General features: G+C 49.5%; 1 protein-coding gene across 1 annotated transcript in view; it reads left to right on the plus strand.

The window, feature by feature from the left end:
* Nucleotides 1-19,023, plus strand: part of LOC102770915 (kalirin) — a 111,366-nt gene that overhangs the window by 36,890 nt on the left and 55,453 nt on the right. The window contains exons 2-8 of the mRNA XM_006775000.2: nucleotides 275-558; nucleotides 1,757-1,861; nucleotides 5,205-5,300; nucleotides 14,414-14,544; nucleotides 16,188-16,254; nucleotides 18,143-18,246; nucleotides 18,735-18,804. Of these exons, the coding sequence (XP_006775063.1) occupies nucleotides 275-558; nucleotides 1,757-1,861; nucleotides 5,205-5,300; nucleotides 14,414-14,544; nucleotides 16,188-16,254; nucleotides 18,143-18,246; nucleotides 18,735-18,804 (857 nt within the window). The remainder of the gene's footprint in view (nucleotides 1-274; nucleotides 559-1,756; nucleotides 1,862-5,204; nucleotides 5,301-14,413; nucleotides 14,545-16,187; nucleotides 16,255-18,142; nucleotides 18,247-18,734; nucleotides 18,805-19,023) is intronic.

Here is a 19,023-nt window from a genome sequence, read left to right on the forward strand (position 1 = left end):
CTCCTTAGGACCTTGGCTTTTTCCATGACGGCAGGCGTCTTTGTCTTCTGTCCTCTCCTGTTTCCACGGCACCTGGAGTGGTGCCTTGCACAGAAAAAACTGAGGGAGTCTTGGCAAGTCCTGCCGCTCCAGAGAGAGTTCCCTTGACCGGGGCCTGCAGCCGGCCTTGACGTTCTGCCTCGTGTCCTCGCTTCCTGAGGACGGAGCTGCCTCATGCCCGGGCTGGCAGGTGCCTTCGCTGCCCCTGACCCCGCTCTGTCTGTTTTTTCCTCAGATACATACTCTCATTCCTCAAGTGAAAACGGAGGCAAGTCCGAGTCAGTGGCCAACCTGCAGAGCCAGCCCTCCCTGAACTCCATCCACAGCTCCCCCGGCCCCAAGCGCTCCACCAACACCCTTAAGAAGTGGCTGACCAGTCCGGTGCGCAGGCTCAACAGCGGGAAGGCAGACGGAAACATCAAGAAGCAGAAGAAAGTGCGCGATGGCCGCAAGAGCTTCGACCTGGGCTCTCCCAAGCCTGGGGATGAGACGACGCCTCAGGGAGACAGTGCTGATGAGGTACCTACCTGCGGCCCTCGGAAGCGCTTTGGCACTCGTCCTTCCTGCAGCCCCGGCACCATCTTCCCCGGGGTGTAGCAAGCTGGACAGTCTAGTCCCCAGTAGTGTCTTCTTGAGCCTAAGTGACCCAAGTTCTCAAGACTTGGCCAGTTTGATCTGTGGCCAGTTCAGAGCCTGAGCAGCACCTAGCACATCTGCACACAAACACCATTTTGCTAGATTTGGCTCCAAGGGGAGCCAGGTAGTCACCTAGGCCCCTTGCCACTGCCAGGGACTCCATCAGAACCTGCTCGGCCTGTTTAGAATGGGAATAAAAGAACAGAGGCCATTTCACTTGGAAAACAGAAGACTGTGCTGGGAGATGGTCGCTCTTTACAAGTGTCTTGAGCACCGCCACATAGGAAAGGGAACAGACAAGTCCAGCTTGCTCCAAGGGGAGAATTATGATTGACAAACGGCGAACATTATCACAGGCAAGGTTTCAGCTCCAAGAGGGACTTTATAGGGGGGTCAGCTAGTGAGGGAATGAGCCTCCATGAAATGAATGGCCACCATACTGCAAGGGTCTGGGAGACTGCATGATCTCACGTAACAGAGAGACGCCTGTGTTAACTCAGAGGTCAGACTGGATGACCCTTGGAAGTTCCTTCCAACGCTGAGATTCTGTGATCAAGATGTAGTGGGTCTGTTTTGGTTGGTAGAATGGGATAGCTGTTTTATCTGGCAAACTAACCTACTCTAGTCACCAGTGTGACTAAGAAGTACTTCCTGATCTGTAACCATACGCTCTTGGTAATGTTGTGCTGTCTGCCATTTCTTCCTGTGAAAAGGGGAGCCTGGTGATAATCAGACTGTGTTTTAATAGTCCTTCGAAAACTCAGGAAGTTGGCTCTCTCTGACCACACTCAGCTTTCCCTTTCACTGGCTAATCCACAAGGTAGATGTTTCTCAGACGCGTGCGTGCGTGTGTGTGTGTGTGTGTGTGTGTGTGTGTATGTGTGTATTTTCCTCATTTGGTCCTTACTGTCCTTTGAGGTAAGAAGTATACCTATTCTACAGAGGAAGGCACTGAGGCTAAAAAAATGTAGGGGTAGGTTGAGAGAGGAGGTATCTAATATGTTGCTTTAAAAAAAATTGCCAAGTCTATTGGCATCTTTAACTCTATGGAACAGTGACTAATGCTGCTCTTTTGTTCTAGAAGAGCAAGAAAGGTTGGGGTGAAGATGAGCCAGATGAAGAATCCCACACCCCGCTCCCTCCGCCTATGAAGATCTTTGACAACGACCCTGCGCAGGATGAGATGGTAGGACTTCTTTGCTCTCTCACTTGAACGAGGATGTGTAACGCGTGTGCTTTCACTGTGTGTGTGTGGTAGGCAGCAGTACTCTCTCCCTTGTTATCTCCTGCACCACATGAATCCATGGTAGTTGGTAGGGTCCTCCCCCTACAGACCCTGGAGGTCTGACTTCGTTCTGGGCAGTGTGGCCGTGTGTGTGGAATGGGCAGAGTGGGATCTGCTGGCATCGTGTCCTACTGATGAAAAGTCATGGCTTTGTCTTTGGGAGCAGCTGATTCCAAAAGGCGTGGTTAGTCTCAAAAAGGAATCTGAGGTGGTCCCGGCCATGATCGTTTTCTTGTGCCTGACTGTACACCCCGTGCTTCAGTTGATTGTTTCCCCTGTCCCCAACTCTAACACCTAAAGCTTCCAGGCAAGCCCAGTGCTGTTGAAATTCTGCAGGCACAGCATGAGGATGGAGCTGAGGGGAGGTTGCTGTCAGAGGTGGGCAAACCCAGCATGCCAGGTTGCTCAAGTTCTCTGTTTTGCAAAATGCCCCGAGACCCACAGTTGTTGGAAGTATGATGAGTGGGCCTCTAATCGCAGGATGATCATTCCGGTTGTTCTGGAGCAGAAGCTGAGGTGGGATATGTGTTCAGGTTCTGACCCGAGGCCAGAGGCTGCTTTAATCACGTGCTCCATCACTCACTGTCCTTACAAACCACACTTTCCCTTAGCGTTGCTGTCCTTTGGACGCTGGAGTTGAAGTGGTGGTTTCCATTTTTTATTGTACTTTTCATTTGCTTTTCAGAATGTCATGTACTGATTGTGGCAGTGGTAGTCATGGTGGTGGTGGTGGTGGCATTGGCGGTGGTGGTGGTGGCAGTGGTGGTGTTGTTGGTGGCGGTGGTAGTGGTGGCAGTGATTGTGGTGGCGGTGGTGGTGGCGGCGGTGGTGGTGGCAGTAGCAATGGCAGTGGTGGTGGCAGTGGCTTAGCCTCTGTCCAGTCTCCCTGTGCTCTCTAGTGTTCTGCCTTGCAGTGGGGCAGCCCGCTCTGATGCTGTGGGCCCAGCATACAGCACCACCTAGGATACAGTGCCAAAAGGACTGTGCGGATGCTTCAGCATTTCTGGTGACAGCCCAGTTCTTGTTTTAATTCTTCTCTACATTTGGGTCATTACCCACAGACACTAATTGAGGGCTTCCTCTGTGCCAGAGGGACTGATTCTAGGGACAGGATGATGACTAAGATGTGGTCGCTGCCCCCTCTGTGACTCACCATGAGAAGCACAGTGTGGCCCCTCCTAAGGTGATGTTGGTGACCCTGGTCTCCAGGGCCAGCTCTGACTCTTGGCTATGGGCAACAAGGAGCAAGAAGCCTGGCAGGGTGCCCATTCTGGAATCCCTGTGCTTCACCTTGAGGTGGGAACGAAGACCAGCCCGCTGTGTTCCCAGAGGCCTACCCTTGTAACATGTTCCGTAAACAGTGATAGCGCCTGTGGGCAGTGGGACGCTCATCCCACGCAGCCCTCCGCACCAAGGTGCCAGCTTGCAGAAGATAAGTAAAGGTCATGAACCCTCCCCCTCTAGTAACCCCAGAAACAGCAGAAACAGTTTGTTTGGGGGAAAGGATGTTATGTTGTTTCTAGATAATTTTTAACTGAAAATGTAGACTTACTCCCAGATGTCTATGTAGACTTTTCTCATCCAGAAACCGAGAGATGGCAAGTCGCTTTGCAGACTCGTTAACCCTCCTCCGTCCTGCTTGTTTGACTTCTGAATCCTTGTTTTCTGGAAAATTGGAGGATCCTCAGAACTTCTAGCAAATGGTGTTGGGTTTATAAAAATAATTTTTACAGCCATGTAAAAGGGATTTTTAAAAGTCTACCCATTGTAATGTTGTGCATGTTTCCTTCTAGTATTTGTTCATTTGCATGTATGTCTTATTTACTATGTCCTCATTAATTTTACCTCCGTAACTATAATTTCACTAGCTAGGGAGTATGAGGTTACTTATGTGCCAGAATTAGCTTGACCGGCCTATTTGAGGATATCCCAGGTTGCTGCCAGCTTTGGCTACTCCCGATAGTACTGCCCAGGTCACCTGGTACATACACTGCTGCACTTGGAAACAGTTCCCGGGGGTAGGATTACTAGATCACAAAGTTGATAACTTGGACTTCCAGACAGACTTACGCTTTTTTCCTGCATTCCCCAGGAGAGAAAAAAAGAGTGTCCTTATGTCTCTCTTAATTACATTTTTCTGATTTTTTTTTTGCCCCGTCTCAGAAGTAGAGACTAAACTCGCACTGAGATTAGACAACAAGATGCTTCCTTTCTGAAACTCTTCCCCAAACGTAAGGGACAACCAGAGCATAGCCAGGACAGTCAGTCGTTAGTATCAAAGGCTGAAGGCGCGTGCGTCCCGGGCCCTGGGAATACCATTGCCCTCTGCTGCGATGTGCCAGGGGAAAAGCTACCCCATGCATGTAGGGTTCATCATTTCCCCCAATTTCTTCTCAAGCAGAAGGAAAAAAATATGCCACCGCCCCTCAGTGAGCAGGAGTTCCCAAACCATTGACCAACAGCCACCTGGGTCCATCCTTATTGTGGGTTGAGGGGCAGCGGGACAGCCCATGGCTGAGCCTGCCTTCACTGTGATCGGGAGAGTCCCTCATTGCTCCAGGAGACACACACGTCCTGCTAAAGCCCTTTATTGCTTCCCAGTGTTCCAGTGTGGGGACCTTACTGGGAATAGCTGTGTTTGTGGAGGAGTGTGTGTGAGGGTGCATGTGTGTGTGACTGTGTGTGTGGCTATGTGTTTGTGTGTGTGTGAGAGGGAGGGGTCTAGCTTTCTGGTCTCTAAGTGCCCTGCCCCCAGCATTTTTGCTTGACACCAGGTGAAGATTATATTTAAGATCTGAGTAAAGCAAGGACAATTTCTCTTCTTTGGACATACAGAGGCTAGGTGTTTTTACTCCTTTCATACCCTGGAACAGCAATGAGCAGCACTGTAATGACCAAAGTCTTGTCTGGCCCCTTCCCCCCACGCCCACCACCTCACTGCTATCAGTGGGTACAGCCCTTACCTATTGGCCACACAGTGACCTCGCCCCTCGGCTCCTTTGGTGGCCTGCCTAAGGAGGGCCTAGGCCCATCCCTGCTTCCTTCTGGCCAGATTTCCTGACAAGGGGTCTGGCAGGCCTGTCCCACACCCACACCCACTATCTCCCTCTGTCATCTCTTCCCTCGATACATAGAGCTTTGCTTGCCTCGCCTGCCTTGAGCTTTGACTTGCTGTTTTGCTTTCTAATTGCTATTCCTCATTCCTTGCTAATCTGCTTTTCCTTTGCTGCTCAATGTCTTGCAGTCCTCCTCTTTGCTAGCAGCCCGGCAGGCTTCCGCCGAAGTTCCTACTGCTGCAGACCTTGTCAGTGCAATAGAACAGTTGGTCAAAAGCAAGCTGGTAAGTGGGGGTCCTGGAGGCACGTCTGCCTGTATCTTACCTCCATGTGGCTCCCCGGGGCCTGGCATCTGTCGGCCATGCTCTCCTTTGCACACACCCTCATCCCTCCTACAGCACTGTTTCCAGCTAATGGTGCTTTCTACTAAAAAAAGCTGTGCCCCAGAGCCCTTTTGGTTTTTTTGTGTGTTTTTTTTTAAAAAATACATTTTTTTATTAATTTCAGAGAGGAAGGGAGACGAAGGGAGAGAGATAGAAACATCAATGATGAGAGAGAATCATCCATCGCCTGCCTTCTTCAAGCCCCCTACTAGGGGTGAAGCTCCCAACCTGGGTACAAGCCCTTGACCAGAATTAAACCCTTCAGTCCGCAGGCTGATGCTTTATATACCGAGCCAAACCAGCTAGGGCCCCAGAGTCCTTTTGGACTTTGTTTGGGAGTGGGCACCGGCAATTAACAGGCTCTTCGGGGTTGTGACCTTGATGAAAGGTGAAAAATACTCTAGACAAAATAACCCCCAGGGAAGTGACATTTGGACAGTGACTGATGTGTGTCTGGTTAGCCCAGAAGCTCACTTTGCTGTCGAGACACAGAACATGGATTGACCTGGGAAAGCACTGAGTAGTTTTATTTGGGGACCGAGGATAGCCTTCTAGCTGGCAAAATCTTACGTAAGTAGACTGCTGACTGTGAAGGAGAATGGGCACAAGTATGTGGATACCTCACCACGGGCAATTAAGAGCGCTGGTGCCCACCCCGCTCTGAGCCTGAGCTGGTTCAGGGCTGCGGCATCAATGCTGGTGAAAGCGCTCCTTTCTGGGTAAAGCCTCCATGGCTTCACGCTGAAGTGTGTCGGGCAGCATGGCAGTCTGAAGCGTTTTCCTTTCCTTTGCTCCCATGTATGTCACTCGGTTTTTATTGCAACTCACATTAGGATAAATGCCCGTGCTCCTGCCAGACTTCTGCTGGGCAGTGCCGTTAATCAGCGCCATTGAAACCCATCTCCATTGGCCCAGGAATGAGAGGAGAATGATGGATGCTCTCTAGGGAAAGCTGCCCGCCCGATAATCATTTTAATTACAGGAACTCCCTTGTTAAATACCCCAGCTCTGTACCGATGAAATTTAATACACGTGAATGTCTTCTTTTCCTTCTAGCTTTCCTTCCTAATTAAAAAACAAAACATTAAGCTTAGCTGGTGTTTTCAGTAACTAGTGCAGACTCTGGACGGTTGTTCACTTCCCTGCCATCTCTCAGCGTCCTGCTGGTGAGCTGGGTACTCCTGGCGCCTGCACTGACTTGTCAAAGCTCACCTCTCTGACCACCCTCACTGCTGTCCTTTCCCCACTACACTCACCCATACACCCTTTTCATTCTCTAAACATCATTTCATTTTTCCCCTTAAAATTCACCCTTTTGCCCTAGCTGGTTTGGCTCAGTGGTTTGAGCGCTGGGCCACAGACTAAAGGGTCTCAGGTTTGAATCTGGCCAAGAGGCACGTACCTCAGTTGTAGGTTCGATCCCCAGCCCCATTCAGGGCGCGTGTGGGAGGCAACCAATCGATGTGTCTTTCTCACATCGAAGTTTCTCTCTCTGTGTCTCCCCACTCCTTTCCACTCTCTTTTAAAAATCAATGGGAAAAAATATGCTTCAGTGAAGATTAACAAAATCATCTTTTTTTTTTTTTGCATTTTCTCTTTCACCACCTGAGTCTGGGCCCTGACCTCATGCCTGGACTATTGCAGTATCCATTGCTAGATCTCCCCCCGTCCCCACCCATCTGCCCCCCGGCCTCACTCTCCTGTCAGGTCTCCCATAAGGCTGTTTATTGCCTCCCTCCTCGGTGAAGGCTCACAGTTTCCCTCTCACCTATACAGGCAGCTATTTGCAATGCCAGTGCCTTCAGATACACAAGATGCAGGAAGAAAATATTAGCATCTCTTCACCTCATTATTTTACAGTGTTTTTGTGTATGTTTTAATCTGTACGTGATGGTATGTAATTTATAAATAAGTTACATGCTTTGGGAATGCATAACCAAAATTATGCTCACTGATAGAGGAATAGAATCAAAGTTTGGAAATCTCTGGCTCGTAGATACTTACCCAGAAGCCTCATGTTCTGTAGCCTCCTCTCCAACCTGTCTTTCCAGCATCCACTTGTTTTTCAGGCCGATGAACTCTGACTTGTCTTCTTCACTATCCCCAAGCACACATTCGGTTTTCCTCCCTCCAAGTTGCTGTGCATACCACTCCACTTCTCTGGAATGTTCTCCCTCTCATGCTTGTCTAAAGCATAATGGTCCTTCAAGGCCCCCTCAAACCTCATCTCTCCTCGAGGGCTTCCTGGACCAGCTCAGGACAGCCCTTAGAACAGTGGTTCTCAACCTTCCTAATGCCGCAACCCTTTAATACAGTTCCTCATGTTGTGATGACCCCCAACCATAAAATTATTTTCGTTGCTACTTCATAACTGTAATTTTGCTACTGTTATGAATCGTAATGTAAATATCTGATATGCAGGATGTATTTTCATTGTTACAAATTGATCATAATTAAAGCATAGTGATTAATCACAAAAGCAACATATAATTATATATGTGCTTTCCGATGGTCTTAGGTGACCCCTGTGAAAGGGTCGTTCAACCCCCAAAGGGGTCGAGACCCACAGGTTGAGAACCGCTGCCTTAGAAGGTCCTGCTGTGCTATGTGTTAAAATCATTGAATCTTATCATTTGCATCCTACCCCTCCAGGTAGGTGATTTGTCATTGAGGACATTATCCTCTCCTCCATCAATGTGCAGGAGCTTTTTACACTTACATCAGCAAATATTTGTTTTTAAAAGTCTGTATTTTTTCATATTTTGGATGACCTTTTCCCTACTGCTACAGCTCACCTTAGCACTATTAGGAGTCTCTGTTCACCTCCAGTTAGTGTGAGCAGTGGATTTGGTGTTAAATATGTGAGTCCAGACATTGAAAAGTCCCAAAAGAGCAAACTTCCCAAAGGAAAGGGCATGGAGGCTGGTGGTGGAGTTGACCTAAAGCAGTCTCTCACCATATCTTTGCATGAATGGCCTTTCTGTGGTGAGTTTCCCATAATAAGGGCTTTAACTTCCACCAATAATTACCTCTTTTGGACCTGCCGTGAGCCCAGAATTACAGAGATTCCTTTGGCTGAACATACAAAACCAAGCTCATGTCAGGGAAAGGGAGGAGGGAGCAGTGGTTTGGTTTCTCAGAATCTTCTCACCAAAATTCAATTCTGCGCCCTCTCCTCTACTTCTTCCGTCTTCCCATCCCCACACATACCCGCCGTGGGGAACAGTGGGCGGCGGTTTCCTCAGCCACATTTTCATCTTCAGGACTTGTATTCCCGCTCTTTAGCTTAGAAGAGGGTAAGACGTGGAGCCTGTAAAAATGTTGAACTTTTTATTTGACTGTAAGTACAACAGTGTGGCCCCAGGCTGGGTAAGGAAGGTACAGTGCACAGATTAAGGGGAGTAGCAGCCCCATGGCACTCAGCGCCTTCAGGCACGCCTGTACTGAGTTGTGTGTGAGTCATGCATTGGCTTCTGAACCTGGTGTTTCAAAATATTCTTGAACTCGATGGAAGTCACCCCAAGGAGGTAACCAATACCGTGTGGTCCATGTCATTTGAGGGAAAGCTGAAGAAACTGAGTGTAGGTATGGGGAGAAGTTAGGAGAGAGAAGACACAAGAGCTGTGATCTAATAATTGAGCACTGCCCTGGGAAGGAGGGTTTCTTTCAATGCTTCTTTGCTGCAGAGGGCGGTCCCAGACCTGTGGGTGGAGGTTATCTTAGTTCCACATAAGAAGAACTAATCAGGTGCTTTTCAATGCAGAGCCTGGGAATTTTACGGGAATATGAAGTATATGTGGACTTTATGTCTCAGGCTTGAGTTCTGTTTTCACTGCTTGAGAGATGGCACCCAGTTCTGCTCTGAGAATTCACTTGGCCCCCTAGCTCTCCCCAGAACCATGCTGAGATCCCCGTGTCTGAGTTTCAGGCCCGGAAGAGGCCTGGCTCCCTGTGTGCTCGTGGCCCAGGGCTTCCTCCCGATTGTGATCTCTGCTGTTGACAGCTGCTGCCTGGGAATGAGGGCCGGTGCTCGCTCACCTGCGCGCAGATAAAGCCCCCAACGCCCCCAGTGGCGAGTCTCCGAGTCTCCGGACATTAATGGGTACTTCTGAGTTCTCTCCTGCCAGCCTTGCTCTTTACCCAGTGCTTTTGTTTACCAAGAGAGGATGCCCACCCACTTCCCCAAACAGAGCTAACGTACTTTTCCTAGGTGTTGCTTTAAGGTGTTGTCATTAATTCTGAGGCAGGACAAAGGGCTCCCCCTGCTTTCCCTATGTGGTTTTAATAAAGCCTTTTCTAGACATGTGGGCTGGTGCTGGTGTCAGGTATAGAAGGAGTCAGAAGGCCGTGTGTTAGTGCTGCCTGTACTACTTATTGTGTAGCCCTGAGCAAGTGACTTAGGCCACCTGGGCTTTGGTTTTATCTCATTTATCAACAGTGCTGGTTCCGTGCACCGGAAACTAATCTCCAAAGTGTCATAATGAGGATTGAGTAAGGTGTGAACGTGCTTTGTAAACTGATAGATAAGCATCCCACAAACCTTAGCTCTTAGCCAACTCATCGGTGCTGGGAAGGGCAGGGCAAGGAAATCTGGGCCTATTTGATCCTCTGTGGCCACACCCTGGGCACAGGGACACAATATTTGTCAGCCAGGATATTGGTGGTTGGGTGACTGTTGCTGGGTGTAATAGCTTAACAATCTGTATGATTTGGTTTTATTCCTCAAGCTTTGAGCAGCAGGGCTTTCTGCCCATGTGTGTCTCTAAGCTGCCCCGAGATGCCCCCACCTGCTGGAGAGGAAGGGCTGAGCCTAAAGAAAGCCTCCTCGCTGAGCCCCTGCCGTCAGCAGCACAGCACAGTCGTTCCCTATGGACACTTGGCTGACGATCCTCTGCCCTGAGGGAAGGAGCAGCCAGGACTGAGCTCTTGTTCGGTCTGCCTGAGCCTGGCTCCCTGGGACTGTGTCCACCTGCCCGCCCTCTGGGACTCCCACTTTGATAGCATTCACCTTCCTAGGTCAGCCTTGGTCAGCTGTGATGGGCACGTAGCATGGGCAGGGCCAGGCTGCACTTGTGGGTGTGCCTGCTCTCCTTCAGATGACCTGGCCTGCTGTGTCAGCTGCAAGGTTGAACAGCAGAAGTTCAGAGTCCAGACAGGAGGAGTAATGGCCCCATGATATCCACTGTGAAGGTGCGTGTCTTCAGGAGCTAGCTTCCTCTGATAGCCCTCTCTGGAAAAGATTGTTGAGCTTGTTGAGATAGAAAAGTTTAAATTTCTACCGGAAAATTTTTAACCCAAAGTCCCAAACCTGAAATGTCATTTGCCTGAGAAGGCCGGACTTCAGTTTTTCTCCTACCCCCACCCCAACTTGCCTGGGAATGACTGAGATCTGATACCTTTGTCCAGAAGAGAGTATACACATTTTTATAAAAAGGCGGGGCAGCTAAGAGGTTGGTGTGGTAGGTGGTGCTGGACCAACACCTTACCTGTGGTTTCATCAGTTGACCTTTGACCTCTCCCAAAGAGTTCCATAGCATGGTCAGTAAATTCTGGGGTCCTACTATGTGCCGGCTCTGAGATCAAGCACAGAACCTTCAGTCTAGGGTATGCTCAGCAGCCCCTCCTGCTTGGGCTGTTGCAACCATTTCCTCTCAACTTCTCTCTTTATGTGGCTGACAGAGGAATCTTTCTTTTCCTTTTCTTTTAAAAAAACTTTTTAATGGTTCTTTCTTACGAATAAAAGCAACATGCTCATTCAAGGGAAAAAAAATGGAAAAACGACAAGAGTACAAACAAATTATAGCATCATTCATAATAGCATCATCTACCAAGCATGTCAAATGCACGGCCAGAGGGCCACATGCCTCCTTTAAATAAACAAAGCATGTGGCCTGCCGGCCAAGAGTTTGACATGCTTGATCTAGACATAGTATTGAACCTTCTAGACTCTTTTTTAGATAATGCAGTCATAGAGTGTATAAAATCTAAGGCCTGTTTTTCTTTAGTATCTTATCAGCGACATTTCCCCAAGTCATGAAAAGGAACATTAAGACCGATCTTTCTAAAACTTAAATTCAATGATGTGACTTCCCTGCTCAAAATCTCCCTATCATTGGTGTTAGAAGGAAAGCTCTCTACTTCCTAATGCTCCATATAAGGCTCCCTATGATTGGACCACTGAATCCTTCTCCCGGGTTATCTATTTCATCCCTCACCTCTTCTTTCCCTCGTGCCCACTCACCCCCACCCCCGCCTCAACTTCACACCCTGCATCTCGCAGCCTCCCAGCCTACCCAGGGGAGTTGATCCTCTTCTCACAGTGCTGTCTGGAATGCCCTCCCGTTGGTATATCTTTCTCAGTACTCAGTCCACGTTGCCTCTTCCATGAAGCCTTTCCCTTTCTCCTCCACCTCACATAGAGCTGCCTGTGCCTCTTTTCATCCTCCATGGCACCTCTTCTGGAAGACCACCCCTGTGCCTTAGACTGTGGAGGGCAGGGAACCATATCTTACTCATCTGTGTTTCTCCAGGACTTTGCAAATAGTCAGCGTGTAGGTACATATTTGCTGAAGTACAAATAAATGACCAGTTACAACACTGTGCCCTGAATGCTGTGCGGGGTGTGTAAAGGGTGGTTATAGGAGCCCAGAGGAAGGGCGTTTTGTGGGTATGTGATCCAAGATCCAGCAGACAGGAAATGTGTTCATTTTTAACATGGGGTAGCCTTCCTCCACACTTAATCTACTTTTAAAACTTCTATTTGCACTTCTGTTCCCTGTCCTTGGACCAACTATAGGAGCACCCATTGTGCAACTTTTGTCCCTCCCTCCTTTGTACACCTTTTCCTTTGTCTACTGAGACCGCTGTGACCTCAGCCTGGCGGGGCAGAAGTCCTCCCTGTAGTGGTGCACAGCCCACCACTCATCAACCAGCTGCCTGCATCCCCCCAGGAGCAGCACAGACAACTGCTAGTGGCCCTGGAGTGGGACCCAGTATCCCAACTCCAGGTAGCTAAGTCCTCAGAGGGAATAACTGTTGAGCCGGTGTAGGTATTTATAGCCAGCGCCATTAGTGGAGGCAGATTGCCCAGCATACAGCTTAGCCAAACCCTTTACTTCCCTCTCCTTCCTATCTCACAGCTTCTGCCTTCTCCGCTCCATCCCAGAGATAACCTGGGCTTCATGCTACTGTAGCAGGTCAGGGAGGAGGCGATGGGACCTATTTCTCTGTGTGACACTGTGGAGTCCTCAGATGTCCTTCATTCTGTAAGAGTTAGAGTGGACCACGTTAAGCTGGATGCTCCACAGGACAGCCTTGTAGGCAGAGATATAAGCCTGTCTCCCAGGCCTTGCAGCCAGCATGCTGCCGGCCAACAGGCTGCAGAACAAAGGCTATAACAGGACAACGGGGAGGAAGAAGGGAAGAGAAAGGCATGTAATCAGATCAATCACCAGCTGGGTCCCTCTGCCCGGGAGCTGGTCTCTGGTGATGGCACCAGGGGACTTGTCACATGTCATTGAAAAGCCTGCCTGTCCGGGGCTTGTCAAGCCTCAGCACCAGACACTCATTTCCTTAATAACTGGGTACAGATCCTGAACCTATAAATTTAGCTAAACTCTTCTTGACCTTTCTATATTTTTAGCCTGTGCTGCTTCTCTGGATAACGGTGCCCACGGCTGATTACTTGTTCTATAAAATACCTTCCTGTCAAGTTAAAAGGAATTCTCTTTCTCCAGCTTAGAAACCCTGTCCTCGTAATTCTAGTTTCTATGTTGGTAACAAATTCCAGTTTGGCCCTCAGCGCTTTCTGTGGATTTGGGGGTCCAGTGGGGGAAAGAAGGTCAACATCTCAACTTCAAGTTTTTCAGCTTCAAGTCTCCATATTCTCCACCTGTCCTCACACAGTGGCCCCTTGGGACCTCTTCCATTTTTGTTTCATTTTCCTGGACTGTTTCTGCCTCTCTTTGGTCTGTGTTGAAACACAGCAGCTGAGAGAGTTCCTGACAGATGGTCCAAGTGCAGCTTAAAACCACGCCAACATCTTCTGTTCCTATGACCTTTAAGGACACTCTTTGATCTCTGTGGCTTTCCCCTGAGGGCTGATGTCTTCAGACGGCTGATGTGAGCCTTTCCTTCCTGCCGCAGTGGCGCGGGGGACAGGCCTTTGGGGAATTGGGACTCATCTCCCATCCTTGTTTGACGGTTGTCCACCCTGACTTCTCCTGTCGTATCATTCCTCCACGTTACTTCTGCCAATTTGCAAAATGAAATGCTAAGTGTCCCTGTGTGGTCTTTCTTCCCAGGCACTTTTGTTCCTCAGAAACCTGTAGAAAGGAGAGTTCTGGGCTGGTCTGCAAGCTGAGGAAAACTGAAGCGTGGAGTAATTTTAGCTTCTCTCCCTGAGGTTGCCCAGGCACCTGCAGATCTGGGATTGGAATCCTTTACCCTTAGCTCTCTCTAGGGTGCGACAGTAATCCCTTGAAAGGCCTCTCATTCCTGTAGCAACTTAATTAAAAGAAATGAAAGGGATTAATAGCTGAAAGGAAGCCCTGGGTAGATAACCTAGAAAAGGTGTTTTTAGAAAAGGCTAAAGCTGTTGACCACTTCAAAAACAATTGTAACTAATTAAACAAACATGGTTTTAAACAACTAATTTTCCTATCGCTACCCTCCCCGTTCATTTGCACTTGATGCTCCTACAACCGATTTTCTTTTCTAACTGCTTGTTTGGTGTAGAATTGCGATGACTAGCTTTTCCTCTGGAGCCCTTACCCGAGACAGATCGCTTTGACAATTTCATTATGTCCCATGTCTGGGAAACAGGCAGGCAGCACCCCGTGACTGCCTGAGAAGGGGCTGCGCTGGGCTCCCTGCTGCAGGAAGATGGGCATCTCTGGTCTCCTGGGGCCTCACTGGGTCCAGGAAGAACAGTCTCGGCTCGGGCGGGAACACGGGCCCTTCCAGGTGACTTTCAGTGTGCGCTTCTCTAAGGCTGTTCAATCTTCTCTTTCCAGAGCCTAGAAGGAGGCTCATACCGGGGCAGCTTGAAGGACCCAGCCGGCTGCCTGAATGAAGGGATGACCCCGCCCACACCTACGAGAAACCTGGAAGAAGAACAGAAAGCCAAGGCCCTGAGAGGCAGGATGTAAGTGGCCCCCCGATTCCACCCTGGTGCACGAGTGTGCGGTGGGCGATGGGCAAGGGTCGCAGTGGTTTGGCATCCCTTCAAGGGAAGAGATGCCAGGTGCACTAGCAGCACCCAGCCCAGCCCCCTTCCCGAGGCAGCCCTCATTGTCTCAGCGGACAGTTTAGGATAAAAATATCACCTGGAGACATAGCTGGACCTCATCTCTATGGGACCCTTCTAGCGCCCAATTCCCACTCTAACTTAACTGTGGGCTTCCTGTGAGCACTTTCTTCCAAGCAGTCACTTGGGCTGAGCTAAAGATATATTTAAGTGCTTTTATTTGGCCTTCCGGGTTCCTTCCTGTGGCCTACAACACATGATTGTGTCTCAGAGAGAGGGAGCAGTGGGCGCGCTGGGCGTGCTGATAAAGAAGCATGTGTTCCCTGCTTCCTCCCGTCGCCCGAGGCCTCAGACCCGGAATTTGGTGGCTTCTCTGTGCCGCATAGATGAAGGATTTCAGATGAATTGCTTCCTGGGTTCAGAACGGTTACAACCCTTGTGCTGGGGCCCTTCTTGACATCTCAGAACTTTATCCCTTCTGCTGCGTGGGCCAAAAATGCAGTTGTGTAGCTCCAGGCAAACCTCTTTCACACTTAGATAATGTGTGTCAGACATCAGCACGCCGCACAGCACCTGGCCTGCACCAGGGTACAGCCGTCCGAGTCTGAGTCCAGCTCTTGATTATATGGACAGAGAGGAGTGTTTGGGTTGATGCCCTGGGGACCCCTGAGGGCCAGTCCGAGCAGTTTCCCGGGCAGCGGCTACTGTGAAAGTGCTCTGCTACTCACGTTGTCCTCTTGAGCAATACTGCCTGAGCCTTCTCATCTGTATACAGTGGGGCTTACAATCCCTACCTTGTTCTGAGCGTGAGAAAACCCCAGTGATGCAACTGGCAAATGCTCCAAGAAGAAATCATGAACAAGAAAGAAACCGAGAAAGCAAATGCCCTTGAAGTTGTTAAATCCTACATCTGCTGGTGGGTCAGGAGGTTGAGCATTCAAAGTTGTGATTCTGGAGAGTCTGCACTCAGTCTTGCTGGCCTTGCCTGGGGATTTTGCAGGCCGGTCACCATGGACACCCACCTGAAGAACTGTGGCTTCTGTATCTCAGAAGCCTCACTTGCTGTCGGTGTCTCCAAGGCCTCAAAAGGGTGGTCATCAGACAAATGTCTTTCTCCTCTTGTGAGGCGAAGAACAGAGCTGAAAGTCTCACGTTGATCCCTTGGCCTCAGATCTTTCATGACTCAATTAAGCCAAAGTGGTTGCCATTCTTTCTGCCCTGTGTCTATACGGTTGTTCAGTGACACGTGAGGGAGGCAGAAGCACAAAGAATGGGAATAGGAAGGCTGGGTTGTGCGTGGCGTTCTTTGTCCGACTGTTGTGTGCCGCCTGGGAAAGCCCTCTCAGCCTCGGTGCCCCTAGCAGTCCAGCGCAGGCCTCTCATAGAGAGAGCACCGTAAGCCCCTTCCTGAGGGTCCCAAGTGTGGGCTTTGGGGTGGTCTCGCCACCAACGCACCAGAGCCACTTCCCTGTGGACTTAAGTGTGAAGATTCCCTGCTTCACGATTAAGAGGAACCTCATTGTTCTTCATCTCCTGCTCAGGTTTGTCCTGAATGAGCTGGTACAGACGGAGAAGGACTATGTCAAGGACCTGGGGGTTGTGGTGGAGGTGAGTGGATGGCTCGGGGTGGGTCTGCTCACCCAACCGGGGGCATATTGGCGCCTCGCTGGGCCAAGCTGTTTTCTCTCCGGGTATTTGCAGAAATGAAACTAGAAATGGTAATAGATGAACTTGAATATGCAGGTAAGGCTTTTTTCTTTTCTTTTCCCCTTGAATATTGTAAGAGATCTAGAGGGAGGTAGGGCCCCAAATGTTGCAGCCTCTTGGTTAGAACTCAGCCTCTCACCTTGTTTTAGGTGACTTTTTGTCTCAGAGCTTTACACTGGTGTTCAACCACGTGGACATCTACTCTTCAGAGCCGTGAGCCACCGTGACCTGCACTAAGCAGGTCACTCCTAGTGATGCCTTGGGGCTTCTCTGTGTTCTTAGATTTTAAGGAGAATGTTATGACTACCAAGAAGATGGGCAAAGGAAAACCACCAATCAGGCAAGATTGGCAGGTCCACAGTTCAGAGTCAGCTTGGCAGTAAATAAAACAGCTCTTTCTCCATAGGGGTTCACCTTAGGGGGATTTGGACGCTTGGATGAGTAAGTCAAAGAAAGAAAATGGATAATTTAGATGGCTTAGAGCCCTATGGCTAAGCATCTTAAACAAATCATGTGAATGCTAAACACTGAATGTCTGCTATCTACATCCCCTGCCAGTGCCTCACATTGGACCTGTAAGTCCCCATCCTGTGAGATCTGCTGACTTAGGGTTTGTATTTGCTTATCCTGAACCTTGGATAAACACACTAGCCTGGCATGCAAAGGACCTGAATTCTGACTTATGGGAGGTTACTCTCTTCTCCAAGGAAGGATGGGGCAGGCAGGGGGGCAGCAGCCTGCTCCTGCAGTCAGCCCAGGAGTGAGGGGCTCGGGAATCTGGAGGCTGAGCTGCAGGGCCGTCAAATGTCGGTAGTGCGACTGTAAGACAGAGCACTGACTCCCCAGTGTCTCAGCTTCTCATCTGTCAGATGGGGTACATGCTGCCTATGCAACCTCAAAGCCTGACTTAAAAGCTAAAGTGAGATTATACATGACTAGAGGCCCGGTGCACGAAATTTGGTAAACCAGCAGTTGGACATCCCTCTCGCAATTTGGGACCACTGGCTCCTAACCACTTGTCTGCCTGCCTGCTTGATTGTCCCTAACTGTCTCTGCTTGTCTGCCTGGTCACCCTCTAACTGCCCCCTTGCTGGCCTGGACGCCCTCTAACTGCTCCCCTGCCAGCCTGGCCGCCCCCTAACTGATCCCCTGCTAGCCAGGACATCCCCTTACTGCCCCCTGCTGGCCTGGCCATCCCCTACCTGCCCCCCTGCTGGCCTGGTCCCCCCTAACTACCCTACTGCCAGCCTGGATGCTTCCTAACTGCCCCCCTGTCAGCCTGGTTTCCCCCCTAACTGGCCCCCTGCTGGCCTGGTCACCCCCTAACTGCTCCTCTGCTGGCCTGGTCTCCCGCCCTAACTACCCTCCTGCCAGCCTGGTCACTCCCTAACTGTCCTGAAGGAAGTCAGATGCCTGGAAGATGTCCGGTTGACCCAGTCTAAGTAGAATATTACTTGTTTATTAGTATATATAGCCTTTTATAGACTCTTAAGTATTAACACAGTGAGACTTATTTCTAGGCCAGATGTGTCTAGTTCTGAGCCTTTAAAGACATAGACCTCAGATTGGGAGAAGAAAGAGGGGCAGGTGACTTCTTCTTTGTTCTGCTTTCTTAGAAATTCATAGAAGTTTTGTGTCTCACTCTGCACAAGGGTGAAGTCCTGGTTGAATAGTGAGAAACCACAGGGGCACTTGCCCTCAAGCTCCTGCAGAAAGGCCTGCAGTGTGGTGCTCACCCAGAACGCTTTCTCGTAAAAACTGCTCAGCTCCTCATTGCCTCTGTCCACAGGGCTTCATGAAGAGGATGGAAGAAAAGGGTGTCCCTGAGGACATGCGAGGGAAGGACAAAATCGTGTTTGGAAACATTCACCAGATTTATGATTGGCATAAGGAGTAAGTACTACATCATCCTGGGGATCCAGGCGTCCTAGAATCCAGGTCTCTCCCGCCCTCACCCCACATCTGACCTTAGGGCCAGGGTTTGGGGAGAGATTTCCGTCATTTACCTCAGCCTTGAGAAGTTACACAGTGTTGAAGAATGTGGCTTCCTTTTTTAAAAAATTTATTTTATTGTTTAAGGTATTACAAATAGTAGTACATATGTCTCCTTTTTTCTTTTTCCCCATTGGCCTCCCCCTGGCCTCCCCTACCCCCCGGCACTTGCCCTCACACTCCCAACCCCAGTGTCTTGCTTCCATTGGTTGTGCTTATATGCGTGCATACAAGTCCTTCAGTTGATCTCTTAGCCCTCCACCCTCCCCTGCCGCTGTAGTTTCACAGTCTGTTCGATGCTTCTTTGCCTCTGTATCTATTTTTGTTCAATAGTTTATAATGTTCTTTATATTTGTGGCTTCCTCCTTTTATCCCCTCCCTCCTTTTAGTTTTTTCCTTGCCGAACTGGAAAAATGTATCCAGGAGCAAGACAGATTGGCCCAGCTCTTCATTAAACACGTGAGTGTTTCCTGTGCCTTCTTCCCCTCCCCTTACACCAGCCTCACTTCAATGCATTTTTATTTTTTTAATTTTTTAAATACGTTTTTATTGATTTCAGAGAGGAAAGGAGGGAGAGAGAGATAGAAACATCAGTGATAAAAGAGAACCATTGATTAGCTGCCTCCTGCACACCCTCCCACTAGGGATCAAGCCCACAACCCAGGCATGTGCCCCAAC

This window comes from Myotis davidii, unplaced genomic scaffold (genome assembly GCF_000327345.1).
Source record: "Myotis davidii unplaced genomic scaffold, ASM32734v1 scaffold9, whole genome shotgun sequence".
NCBI classification, from domain to species: domain Eukaryota; kingdom Metazoa; phylum Chordata; class Mammalia; order Chiroptera; family Vespertilionidae; genus Myotis; species Myotis davidii.